This window comes from Pygocentrus nattereri, chromosome 27, assembly GCF_015220715.1.
Source record: "Pygocentrus nattereri isolate fPygNat1 chromosome 27, fPygNat1.pri, whole genome shotgun sequence".
Taxonomy (NCBI): Eukaryota; Metazoa; Chordata; class Actinopteri; order Characiformes; family Serrasalmidae; genus Pygocentrus; species Pygocentrus nattereri.
Genome location: NC_051237.1, coordinates 23,936,400 through 23,949,982, shown reverse-complemented (window position 1 = coordinate 23,949,982; position 13,583 = coordinate 23,936,400). Strand labels below are relative to the sequence as shown.

The 13,583-nt window shown below is 44.0% G+C and overlaps 1 protein-coding gene across 1 annotated transcript; it reads left to right on the top strand.

Annotated features, from left to right (window-relative positions):
- The first annotated feature begins 11,578 nt into the window (after window positions 1–11,578).
- Window positions 11,579–12,490, top strand: LOC108438451 (olfactory receptor 6N2-like). Its single transcript, XM_017716241.1, has one exon. The coding sequence runs from the start codon at window positions 11,579–11,581 to the stop codon at window positions 12,488–12,490; it is 912 nt and encodes a 303-aa protein (XP_017571730.1).
- The last annotated feature ends 1,093 nt before the right edge of the window (window positions 12,491–13,583 follow it).

Genomic DNA, 13,583 nt, shown 5'->3' with positions numbered 1-13,583 from the left:
GTTATGATCGTCTGTTTGTATTTGCTGCTCCTTTTGGGTTTGACCCTTGCCTGTTTTGTGACTATGAACTCGGATTCTGATTCTAACAGTAAAGCTTCATTTGTGTTTTCTAACCGCGAACGTCTGAGTCTTTTTGGCATGTTACAAAAAATATTCATTATGTAACATTCTGAACCCGCTGCCACAAATGGAAACAAAATACATCAGTATATTTTATTTAACAAATTACTTGATGTATTATTATTCTTTGGAGGCCTGTAGTTCACACAAATGCTACTACAGTTAAAGAGGCAGGCTAGACTTGTGTACATTAGGCAGTGAACCCCTAAGGAATACATATCTGTCCAATAGAGAATATATAAACATACAAAGCTGTTGTCCTCATTACATCCTGTACAGAACCTTTGCTGTGCAGAGTATTTTCATTCTTATGCATGGAGTTTATGCTGACTGACTGACTGAATACATAAAAACACTGGTGTGAGCACAACCAGATAACAGGGACTAATCAATTTTTGACATTTTTGGGCCACTACCTAGACATTTATGGATTTTTCTACTAATGTTACATATTTATCTTTAGAAGGGCATGTGCAGTTGGAGAAATATTATTGAGGTAAGGAACGAAGAATTTCTGACCTTCCAGCCATTTGAGAAGCGCCTAGACACCTTTCTGCATGAGAGATTAAGCCGTCTCTACCCAGCTGCTTGGGATTTTTGCCAGAAGTTGCTGCAGCTCTCGCATGGACAGGCCTCAGTTGAAAGGGGATTTTCTGTCAACAAGGAGGTGGAGGCAGAAAACATGCAAGAGGACACAATTGTCACACACAGACTCATATGTGACTATCTCACAATGCATGGAGGTGTGACACAGGTTCCCCTCACCAAGGAACTCTTAGCATCTGTGGGTGCAGCCCGGTCAAAATACAGACTCTTTCTGGATCAGGAACGAATCAGGAAAGAAAAGGAATCCCAGAGCCAGAAAAGAAAGCTGACTGAGCAGTCTTTAGAGGACCTTAAGAAAAGGAAGAAAAGCTTGGAAGACGTGTCCACCTGTCTTGCTAGAGAGGCAGATTCTCTTGCAGAAGAAGCTGAGGGCAAGGCTGGATCCAAGATGGCTCAGCTCCTTTCCAAGTCAAATGCCCTGAGAAGGCCATACAAAGAAAAGCTTGCCCAAGTCAAAATCCTTGAAACTGAGATTGGTACTAAAAAGGAAGAACTCAGACATATGTAGGGTGAGGTTGTATGTAGATATGCTAGTGTTGTGTTGGTAAGGTTGCTTGGGTTGAGAATGTTACTATTTTGATTATCTGTTTTAATATTGAATTAATGTAATCCTGTAACTAAATTAATCAAAATAAAATGTTTTAAGAGTTTCTGGGAGCATTGGATTGTTTCTGGTAACATGTGTTGGTCTTAAAATTCACTGAGAATGGTCTTAAAAGGTCTTTAAAAAGTCTTAAATTTAACTCACTGAAACCTGCAAGAACCCTGTTCACTGAACTGGACCTTTGTACTGCGTATTACCTAGTTTAAGTTGGGAGGGAGATCAATGGAAAAAGTTTGTCACCAGCAGAGGACACTATGAATATTTAATAATGCTGCTTGGCCTGTCTTATGCTCCATCCATATTCCAAGCTTTTATTAATCATGTGCTAAGACATGATACATTTGAGATCTGTTACATAGCCAACATCCTTATCTACTCTTCTGAGCTAGCTTCCTTTGTAGGACATATGTATGATGCTAAAAGTTAGAATATTATTGACTGTTTAGTGAAGGAGAGGAGTGTGAATTTCATATACAGCCAGTATTTTGGTGTTATGTCAGTGCTAATGGAGTTGTCATAAATTCTAACCATTCTAACCTCTTTTTCTTCCCTCCCACTCTGTTCTCTCTCTCTGTCTCTCTCGCATGCGTCGAGATGTTCGGTTGGCCTGTCTGGAGGTGCCGATTCGTGTTTGCAGCACTCTGGAATCGGCCCTGTCCCGCTCAACAGGGATTAACACAACCCTTCTAACCTATCTTTCTTCCCTCCCACTCCGTTCTCTCTCTCTATCTCTCTCACATGTGTCGAGATGCCCCGTTGGCCTGTCTGGAGGTGCCCCATTCGTGGTTCCAGCGTTCCAGCCATCTTTTTGCACTCTCTTTGTACTGTTGTTCTTGTTTCTGTTCTGTTTCTTCTGTGCGGGTCGACCCACGGGGGTTGGGTTCCTCGGACTGAGCCTTGGTCCCTTCTAAGGTTTCTTCCTCTTAAAGGGAGTTTTTCCTTACCACTGTAGTCACCACAAAATTGGCTTCACTGTGGTGATGCTCATAAGAGGCGTGGACCTGTTTTTTCTGTAAAGCTGCTTTGTGACAACCTTGTTGTAAAAAGCGCTATATAAATAAACTTGAATTGAATTGAATTGAATTGAATAAATTATCAAAAGGCAGACACAGTGGTAAACTGACCCAAGCTCACTTCAATCAAAGAACTACAATGTTTTTGTTGGATTTACCAACTTTATTCAACAGCTGTTTTTTCATCATCTGTAATTTCAATGATATTGCTGCACCTATCACCAGTGTTGTGCATGAATATGTTCATTGAACATGCTCATATTTTTTGTGAACACTGAACTGAATGACTCAGTTTACAAATAATGAACATGAACATCGTTCACCCTCACACCACTCACTTTTAGGGCATGCCGCATGGCATCATCAAAGCACAGCCAAGCATGGCTAGTGTTAGCAGTAGCAATGCGCATGCAGGAGTCAGTTTAATTGAATATTTGAATCCATTTTTTAAGCATGTGTTGACTCAGATGGGAAAATCCACATTTTTGTCCAGATTGCGTCTGTCTGGTTTTAAAAAATGTCTGGATGTCAGCCAATGACTCAGTGTCAGTGCTACAATGACTGCATTCTTCAGCTCACAGCATTTAATAAAGGACCTGCTGCCTATGTTTCCCAACAACAAGTGGACAAGCTTGCACTGCACTGCACTGCACTACATTGTGGGAGATCTTCAGCCTTTGAGTAATATTATCATATACCATATTTATTTTGAGAGTAGCAATGATTTTGGGCTGGTTATGGATGGGTAGAAAGGGATTCTATTGAAAAAAGCATAGCAGCCTATTTGTTGAGGGATAAAATGAATGTGAACTAGTTCAGTTTTGGAACTGTGAACTTGGTTCAAACTTTAAAAAAATGTTTTTAAAAAATTTTTTAAAACATTAAAAAAAACAAAAAAAAATGTCAAACTATGAACATGAACCAGTTCATTTAAAGAAGCATGAACTGAAGTTTGAACTATCCATCCATCCATCACCGCTTATCTGAGTCCGTGTTGTGGGGGCAGCAGCCTAAGCAAAGAGGCAGAGGCCTCCCTCTCCCCCGCCACCTCCTCCAGCTATTCCAGAGGGATACCGAGGCATTCCCAAGACAGTAAAGAGAGATATAAACCATCGAATGTGTCCTGGGTCTTCCCTGGGGTCTCCTCCCCATCTGACATGTCTGGAACACCTCCCTAGGGAGGTGTCCAGAGGCCATTCTTACCAGATGCCCTAACCACCTCAACTGGCTTCTCTCAACGTGGAAGAGCAGCAGCTCTACTATGAGCCTCTCTCGAATCGCCAATTTTCTCATCCTATCTCTAAGGGAGAGCCTGGCGACCCTGCGGAGAAAGCTCATTTCGGCCACTTGTATCTGCGATTTTGTTCTTTCAATCACTACCCAAAGCTTGTGACCACAGGTGACAGTCAGAGCGTAGACCAGTAATTTGACAGCTTCACCTTCTGGCTCAGCTCTCTCTTCATCATGACGGACCGGTATAGGGTCTGCATTACTGCAGATGCCACACCAATCCCCCTGTCAACCTCTCGCTCCATCCTTCCTTCACTCATGAACAAAATCCCAAGATATTTAACCTCCTCCACTTGGGGCAAGAATTCACTCCTGACCTGGACAGAACATTCCACCCTTTTCCAACTCAGGACCATGGTCCTCAGATTTAGAGGTGATGATTTTCATCCCAGCCGCTTCACACTTTGCTACAAACTGGTCCAGAGAGAGCAGGAGATCCTGGCCTGATGATGCCAACAGGACCACATCATCCGCAAAAAGCAGACGTGAAATCCAGAGGCCACCATACTGGACACCCTCCTCCACTTGGCTGTTCTGAGAAATTCTGTCCATAAAAGTTATGAACAGAATCAGTGACAACGGACAGCCCTGGCAGAATCCAACCCTGACTGGAAACCAAACTGACTTACTGCCAGCTACATGAACCAAGTTCCTGCTCCGTTTGTACAGGGAGTGAATAGCCCATAACAACAAGCCCCTCACCCCGTACTCCCGGAGCACTCTCCACAGGTTCCCCCGAGGGATGCAGTCGAATGCCTTCAAATCCACAAAACACATGTGGACTGGTTTGGCAAACACCCACGCACCCTCCAGGACCCTGGTGAGGATAAAAAGCTGGTCGAGTGTTCCATGACCAGGGCGAAACCCGCATTGTTCAACTTATAGCTGAGATTCGGCTATCAGTCAGACCCTCTTCTCCAGTACGCCTCCAGTAGACCGTACCGGGTAGGCTGAGAAGGGTGGTCCCCTGATAGTTGGAACACACCCTCTGGTCCCCTTTCTTAAAAAAAGAGGGACCACCACCCAATTCTGCCATTCCAGGGGGACAGCCCAAGATGTCCACACGATGTTGCAGAGGCATATCAGCCAAGACAGCCCTACAACATTCAGAGCCCTCAGGAATTCCGGGTGGATCTCATCCACCCCCAGTGCTCTACTACCAAGGAGTTTTCCAACCACCTTTGCTACCTCAGCCCAAGTGATGGACAGACCTTCGCTCGGATCTTTGAAGTATTCCTTCCACCGTTCAATGACATCCCCAGTCAAAGTCAGCAGCCCCACAACCCACTGTATACAGTGTTGGTTGGGAACCGCTTTCCTCTCCTGAGGCGCCTGACGATTTGCCAGAACCTTCTCTCTCCATGGCCTCACCAAACTCTTTCCACACCTGAGTTTCTGCCTCAGCAACCTCTGAAGCCGTGACCTGCTTGGCCCTTCAATACCCATCTTCTGCCTCCAGAGTCCCACAAGCCAACCAGGCCTGATAGGACTCTTTCTTCAGCTTGACGGCTTCCTTTACCCAAGGTGTCCACCAACGGGTTCGGAAATTGCCGCCACGACAGGCACCTACACAACCTTGCAGCCAAATCTCCGATGGAGGCACAGAACAGGGCCCACTCAGACTCAATGTCACCGGACTCCCTTGGTATGCGGTTGAAGCTTTGTTGGATGTGGGACTTGAAGATCTTTCTGGTAAGTTCCTCTGCCAGATGTTCCCAACAAACCGTCAGAACTCTGCCAGGTCTTTTACGGTATTTTCGCCCGCCATCTGATCCAATTCACCACTAAGTGGTGATCGGTTGACAGCTCTGCTCCTCTCTTCTCCTGGGTGTCCAAAACACAGTCACAAATCCGATGACACAACTACAAAGTCGATCAATGAACTGTGGACTAAGGTGTCCTTATGCACACCTTTGTGTTCAAGCATGGTGTTTGTTATGGACAGACTGTGGCGAGCACAGAACTCCAATAACAAAACACCACTCGGGTTCAGATTGGAGAGGCCATTCCTCCCACTGAAGCACTCCCAGGTCTCACTGTCATTGTCCAGTGCTGAAATCACCCAGCAAGACAATGGAGTCCCCACAGGGGGCACTTTCTAGTACTCCCTCCACGGTCTCCAAGAAGGCCGGGGACTTTGAACTGCTGTTCAGTGCATAAGCCCAGACAACAATCAGAGCCTATTCCCTGACCCGAAGGCGCAGGGAAATAACCCTCTCGTCCACTAGAGACAACCCCAACGTACAGGTGCTGAGCCGGGAAGCTATGAGTAAGCCCACTCCTGCCCGACACCTCTCACCCTGGATAACTCCAGAATGGAATAAAGTCCAAGCTCTCTCAACAGAGTCTGTTCCAGAGCCCCTGTCATGTGTTGAGGTGAGCCCTACTATATCTAGTTGGTATCTCTCAGCCTCATACACTAGCTCGAGCTCTTTGCTCCCTGCCAGAGAGGTCACGTTCCATGTTCCGAGAGCCAGTTTCAGTAGCAGAGGATAGGAACTCCAAGGCCCCCCACCTTTGGCCGCCACACGATCCACATTGCACCAGACCCCCATAAGCGCCTCTCCGACAGGTGGTGGATCCATGGGAGAGTAGTCCCATGTAGCAAATTCAGGCTGAGCCCAGTCGGTACTCATGTGTAAAGGCCCGGCCACCAGGAGGAGGCCCTCCCCCAGGGTGAGGTCCTGGTTACTGTAATCTGGCCGAGGGAAACTGGATCTAGCTTTTTCAGTCTTTTCACAGAGCTTTTCAGCTCTGTCAGTCTCTGCTGCTGCTTGTCCCTCTCAGCTATTTTTAAATGTTCTTATGCTGCCAGCCAGATTAGCATCAGCTAGCTATAATTAAGGGCAGCAGGAGCACTGGAGCCAAGAGGGAATGAGAGCTCACCACTCAGTCTCCTTGTTATCACCCCCAGCAGACAAGTCAGCCACCTGGGTCGAACGTAGCAGCTTCACTGCATAACAGGGGGCATGGCAGCAGAGCTTGGGACTCGCTCCTTGCTCTGGTACCTCTTGTGGTTGTCACCAGCCTTCTCGTCCTCCTGCCGTCACTCCCATGACTCACATCCATCTGGGGAGCTCTGGCTTGGCGCTCCACCCCTCCACACTCATGGCTCTCTCTCCAGCATCCGCACTGAGGTTCGTCACCACTGCATGTGTGGGCCCCGCCTTACTGTCGGCTCGCGTGGCCGTCATCGTCGGGGACCAGGGTGGGCACATGCCACATGGAGATTGTGAGCTGCCAGAAATTAAAGTGGAGACATTGGTTAGAGGGTCCTAACGACCCCTTTTGTTGTATTTATTGACAAGCAAGTTGGTCCCTGTTCTTCTCTTCTCTGGGGGAGGTGGAACGAGCCTGGGTCTATGCTATCTGATGGCTGCTGGGCTCCTGGAGAATCAAATCAAATTTATTTGTATAGCACCTTTTACAACTGATGTCACAAAGCAGCTTCACAGAATTCCAGTAAAGACAAAGTTTTAATATGAATGTAAAATTCCCCAGGTGAGCAAGCCAGGGGTGAGAGTGGCAAGGAAAAACTCCCTCAGAGCTGAGAAAGAAACCTTGGGCGGAACCAAGGCACACAAGGGGGGACCCATCCTCCTCTGGTCAAAAGTTATTATACTACTAACATTAATAGGATTATTATTATTATTATTATTATTGTTCTTATTATTAGTAGTAGTAGTAGTAGCAGTAGTAGTAGTAATAGTAGTAGTAGTAGTAGTAATAGTAACAGCAGCTAGGAGTCCATGAAAACATCAGTGTAGTCCAAGGCAAGTGGTGGTAGCTGGGATGTGGGCAGATGGTCTGAAGCGGGTAGCAGGAGAGCTCGACAGTCAGTCGAAGGAGTTCCAAACATTCTTTGGCATTAACATCAGCTTAAAGCAAAAAGCAAAGCTGGATGGCATCGTGTAAAGCACCCTGGAACAGTAGAAATGTTTTCTGTGGAGTGATGAACCACACTTCTCTGTCGGGCAGTATGATGGACAGGTTTGGCTTTGGTGATTGCCAAGAGAACGTTACCTGCCTGACTGCATTATGCCAACTGTAAAGTTTGGTGGAGGAGGAATAATGCTATGGGATTGTTTTTCAGTTGGTGGTCTAGGCTGCTTAGTTCCAGCACAGGGGAATTTTAATACTTTTAGTATGCTAAAACATTTTAGAAAATTGTGTGCTTCTAACTTTGTGGAAACAGTTTGAGAAAGGCTCTTTTCTGTCCCAGCATGACTGAATCCCAGTACACAAAGCAAGGTCAATAAAGGCATGGCTGGGTGAGTTTGGTGTGGCAGAACTTGACTGGCCTGCACAGAGTCCTTACCTCAACCCCACCCAACACCTTTTTGATAACCTAGAATGGAGATTAGGAGCAAGACCCTCTTGTCCAACATCAGTGTCTGACCTCACAAATGATCTTCTGGATGAATGGGCTCAAATTCCCATAGACGCATACCAAAATCTTGTAGAAAGCTTCCCAGAAGAGTGGAAGCTGTTGTCTGTGTGCAGTAGAACTGGATTCTGTGTGCTTCTTTCTTCATCCACCAGATGGTGATAGTGAATATCAAACACATGAGATCAATTTATTGATATTTGCCACTAGTAAAAACATTCTGGATGATGGTGCTCTAACAATATAGTGATCTCATAATGGAGTGTATGCCAACCAAACATATTTAATGCTTGCTTCACTCCTTAATGTATTTTATAAAGTCTGGGACCCTTAATTCAGATTGGACCTATACGGTCATCTTTCGTAATACAAGGGTTTGCAAAACTGGCTTTGCATGACTCTGTTCTGTTTCTACTACAAAACCAGTTTTCCTGTCAACTTTGCGATTTCTTTACACATTTATTTATTTGATGCTACCTTTATCTGTTGTGGGAAATGGTGAGTGTTGTGGATAGTGATTTGCTTATTATTTTTCTTTTTATTTTATTTCCTCACTCATATCCAATTAATTCATTTTCTCCTGTCAGAAGCTATGTTGCTCTGTGTTATAAAAATGGAAAATGTAAAAGATATTTTTAAAAATGTAATGTTTGAAAAAAATTAAGCATTATAAAACTGGCTCAGATCATTCAAGTTTGTGACTACCAGTTACCAGGCCACACTTCCAAAATCAGACTGGACTCAACTCTTTCATAAAGTTTGGTATGGCAAACTCAATTTGATGTAAATGATCAAACAATTTAAAAATTCATTTTGCATATCCACTTCCTGGATCAGGGCCTTGGCAGAAGGGCTTGTGTGGTCTAGGGATCTTCAGAGCCAAGTCGTCAGGAGCAAAATGCTCCTGGTAGGGTCTCCCTGGCCAAACAGGTCTGGAGTGAAGACCCAGACCCAAAAATCCACCATGAAAAATGGGCACAGAACATCATGTATGCTGAGAGGGTCACCAGGACATACCCCTGGAGTCAGGCCTGGGGGTAGTGTCCCACAGCGAGCATCTGGTGGCCGGGCAAGCTAACTTCCACCTTCAGGAGAGCTTCTCATGTACTGGAGTGCTAAGGGACATGGAGTCTGAGTGGACACTATTCAAAACAGGCATAGCTGTGGCCAAAAGCTTGTAGGTGCCTGGCGGGTCGGTAAGCCAAGAACCTCCTGGTGAACATCAGTGGTGAGGGAGACCGTCAAGCTGAAGAAAGAGACCTTTAGTGACTGGATGACCCAAAGGACTCCTGACTCAGCAGATAGGTACTGACAGGTGAAAAAGGTGGCAGCAGCAGACTTTCGGTTGGCTTCAAGGAGGTTCTGGACAACTGACCAGCGACTCAGGAGTGATCAGGGTGGCTGTGCCCAAACTGTAGGGGTGAAGAAACTAACTTCAAATGAGGATATTGTCAGTCGGTGGTAGGAGCACATTGAAGAGTTTCTTAATCCAGGAGACATGACTCCCTCATTGGAGTGAAGGCCAGAGGCTTCAAGCTCCATTTCCCTGGTGGAGGTCACTGAGGTAGTTGGCAAGCTCTTCAGTGGCAAGGCACCAGGGGTGGATGAGATTTGTCCGGAGATGCTTAAGGCTCTGAATATTGTGGGGCTGTCATGGCTGACGTGCCTCTGCAATATGGCATGGACCTCAGGAACAGTACCCTTGGACTGGCAGACCAGGGTGGTGGTCCCCATTTTTAAAAAAGGGGACCAGAGGGTGTGTGCCAACTATCAGGGTATCACACTGCTCAGCCTCCCTGGAAATGTCTATGCCAAGGTGCTGGAAAGGAGACTCCAACCAATAGTTTAACTTCAGATTGAGGAGGAACAATACAGATTCCGTTCCAGCCAGGGAACAATGAACCGGTTTTCCACCCTCTTGTTGAGGGGGTATAGGAGTTTGGCAACCCAATCTACATGTGTTTTGTGCATTTGGAGAAGACTGTCCAAGGAGACCCTTCCTAACACTTACAACCATGTTAGAAAAGTCTATGCCAAGGTGCTGGAAAGGAGACTCCAACCAATAGTTTAACTTCAGATTGAGGAGGAACCATGTTCCCTGAGATATCTTGTGGGAGGTCCTTCAGGAGTAGAGTATCTGGGCTACTACTCCAGGCCATACAATCTCTGTATTCCCAGAGTGAGAGCGGTCTTCGTATACTCGGCATCAAGTCTGATACTGTGTTAGCATTGGACTATGGCAGGGTTGCGTACTGTCTCCACTCCTGTTTGTGATATTCATGGCCAAGGTGTCAAGGCACAGCCAAGGTCAGGAGGACATTGTGTAGAGGCCAGGGGTGGCATCTCTGCTATTTGCTGTTCTTTTGGCTGGATCACATGGATGCCTCCAGTGCACACTGGAGCGGTTTGCAGCTGAGTATGAAATGGTTGGTATGTGGATCAGCGCCTCTAAATCTGAGCCCATGGTCATAGCCCAGAAAAGGATGGCATGCCCACTTCAGGTAAGGGGAAAGGACTTGCTCCAGGTGGAGGAGTTGAAGTATCTCGGGGTCTTGTTCACAAGTGATGGGAAGAGGGATCATGAGATCGGCTGCAGGCGGGGATGGGCAGCAGCAGTAATGCTGTCACTGTACCGGACTGTAGTGTTGAAAGGGGAGCTGAGCCATAAGGCAAAGCTCTTTTTATCGGCCGGTCTACATCCCGACCCTCACCTATGGTCATGATCTTTGGGTAATGACCAAAAGAAAGAGATCACAAGCACAAGTCGTGGAAATGAGCTTGATTCACAGGGTGGCGGGCTACATTATTCAATAGAGTGAGGAGCTCAGCCATCTGAGAGGAGCTGGGAGGAAGCCGGAGTAGAGCTGCTACTCCTCCGCATTGAGCCAGAGTCAGCTGAGGTGGTTCAGGCATCTGATTCGGATGACCCCCGGACACCTCCCCGTGGGGGTGTACCTGGCATGGCCTACCGGGATAAGACCCTGGGGTTGTCCTAGGACCCGCTGGAGGGATTACACCTCCAAGTTGGCCTGGGAGTGGCTTTGGGTCCCTGGGAATGAGCTGGAGGAATTTGCGGTGGACAGGGTCATCTTAGATTCTCTGCTGTCCCAACCGCTACCTATCTGGACTAAGCAGTTAACGATGATGATATTGCATATCATGGTTCATGGCATATACAGGATATTAACTGCTTAAATTTGACAATTCCACTTAAAACACCTTGACTCATCTTTGCGTTAGAAAGTGTGAAGTGTGTTTTGTCTGAGGAGTGCATGTTGTGTGTGGAGTGTGATAAATTAATAACTATTCAGAGGCAGGCTACACTCAATCAGTAAATTAGTCAGTGAACCACTAAGGAATCTGTTCAGTAGAGAATATATAAATATAGACACAAAGCTGTTGTCCTCAACACAGACTGTACAGTTACAGTAGTGTTTTCTCTCTCATGCATGGAGTTTATGATGCCTGACTGAATACATAAAAACACGGGTGTGAGCACAACCAGATTACAATGACTGACCAGCTTTAGACATTCTTTGGGTGACTTAATGGACATTGATGGATCATTCTACTAATATTACATATTTATCTTTGGAGGGGCATGTGGAGTTGGAGAAATATAGATATGTTTATTTTGTAATATGCCTCACTGTTTACATTCTGATACTTTGTTGTAATGTTGTTGTGCTTTCTATCATTTACACAAGCAAAAGTCTCCATGAGCCGATGTACATATTCATTGCTGCTTTGCTTTGCAATGCTCTCTTTTTAACAGCTGCCTTATATCCTAAATTATTAAGTGATTTTCTGTCTGAAAAACAAGTTCTCTCTCATGGAGCCTGTCTCTTTCAGGCTTTTTGTCTTTATACCTGTGCTTTATCAGAGTTCACACTGTTATCAGCTATGGCCTATGACAGATATGTGTCAATATGTAAACCATTACAATATGCAACTCTTGTAAAAATGTCCACAGTGAAAAAGCTCTTATTTTTCTGTTGGTTTATACCATCCTGTGAAATGGCCACATCAATAATATTAACATACAGACAGCTGTGTAAATTTAAATTAAACAGAATATACTGTAGTACTTATTCAGTTGCTAAATTAAGTTGTGGAGATATAACTGTTACAAATTCATATGGGCTGTCTGCTTTAGGTATTGCTGTTTGTCCACCAGTGATCTTCATAATTTATTCATATGTTAGAATACTTGATGTCTGTTTAAAGAATTCAAAAGATTTCAGAAGAAAAGCTCTGCAGACCTGCTTACCACACCTTATCATTTTCATCAATTTCTCCATTACTGCTTGTTTTGAAGTGATTAACAACAGATTTGAAGGAAGCGTACCCCATATATTTGATATGATAATGTCAGTTGAAAATGCAGTTATTCCTCCTCTACTCAATCCTATTGTATATGGACTGAAACTGCAAGAGATTAGGAATAGGATCAAAAAAATGATTTGTTAGAGAAAGACTCACATCTTTACAGATTGAAATCTGTGTATGACAATGAATCTTCAAAGCACTGAAATTGTAAGTTTTGAATAAGATTAAGAAAATTATTTAGAAAGAGAAGATATATTTTAAAACTATTGTACTATTTTCAGTGAATATTTAATGAGAGCTTTTGTGTGTTGCAAACACAGAACTGCTGCGTATTTCTCATAAATTGTTTTTTCTGTGCCAAAGAGTGAACACATTTGATTGCAGCCTGTATAGGAGCTTGACATGATGAAAGGGACATCATAAATTGGTCCATTTTTAAAAACTTGAACAGAACAGTGTAGAAGACAGATGTTGAAAATACAGCAGAGCTTTCTGAACTGAAAGGCCTGGAAGCATCAGAAAATATTTTGCCAATTTATGAACACCTAACATTAAATCAAGATTCCTCATTATTAATAAAATCTAGTCTTTGTCTTAGTTTGTGAACATCTGCGAGTTATGGATATACATCAGATTTTTAAAATTCAAGTGAAATTATAATTAGGCTCTGGTATTGACACTTTTCTTCTGAAAAATAAAATCTGTATTTTCACTTCAAAAATTATCACCTTTGATTTGAAGTCCAGATTCATATAGTTATGATTTTTTTAATGAAAGATTTAGTTAAATACTTATACCCACTTCTTCCATATCTCCAATATAATCCAATTTAAGTCTAGAAATACAATTAAACATGACAAGTGTCCCTAATTATTGTAACAGTTATGGTTAATAAATTAATAACAGTAAATGTTTAAGATTCTACAGTATTGCTTCAGCTTAAACTATTAATGAGGCTAATTGTGTCATTTTCTGTCTTTTAATCTTCTCCAGTAACATGATTTCTCAGTCCTGTTGTCACTTTTATTTGGTGAAAAAAAACATGATTTAAGAGAATTTATACCTTTTAATTTAGTCAGAAAATGAAATTTTGAACAATAAAGCCTTAGAGATCCAAATTCAAAGTGTACATGTATTCTGTCATGTGAAGAAATAAAAATACATGAAGAATTTAGACATTCAGCATATTTGCACATACCGAGATCCAGTTCTCTTTTAATCATTTTTTGTAGAC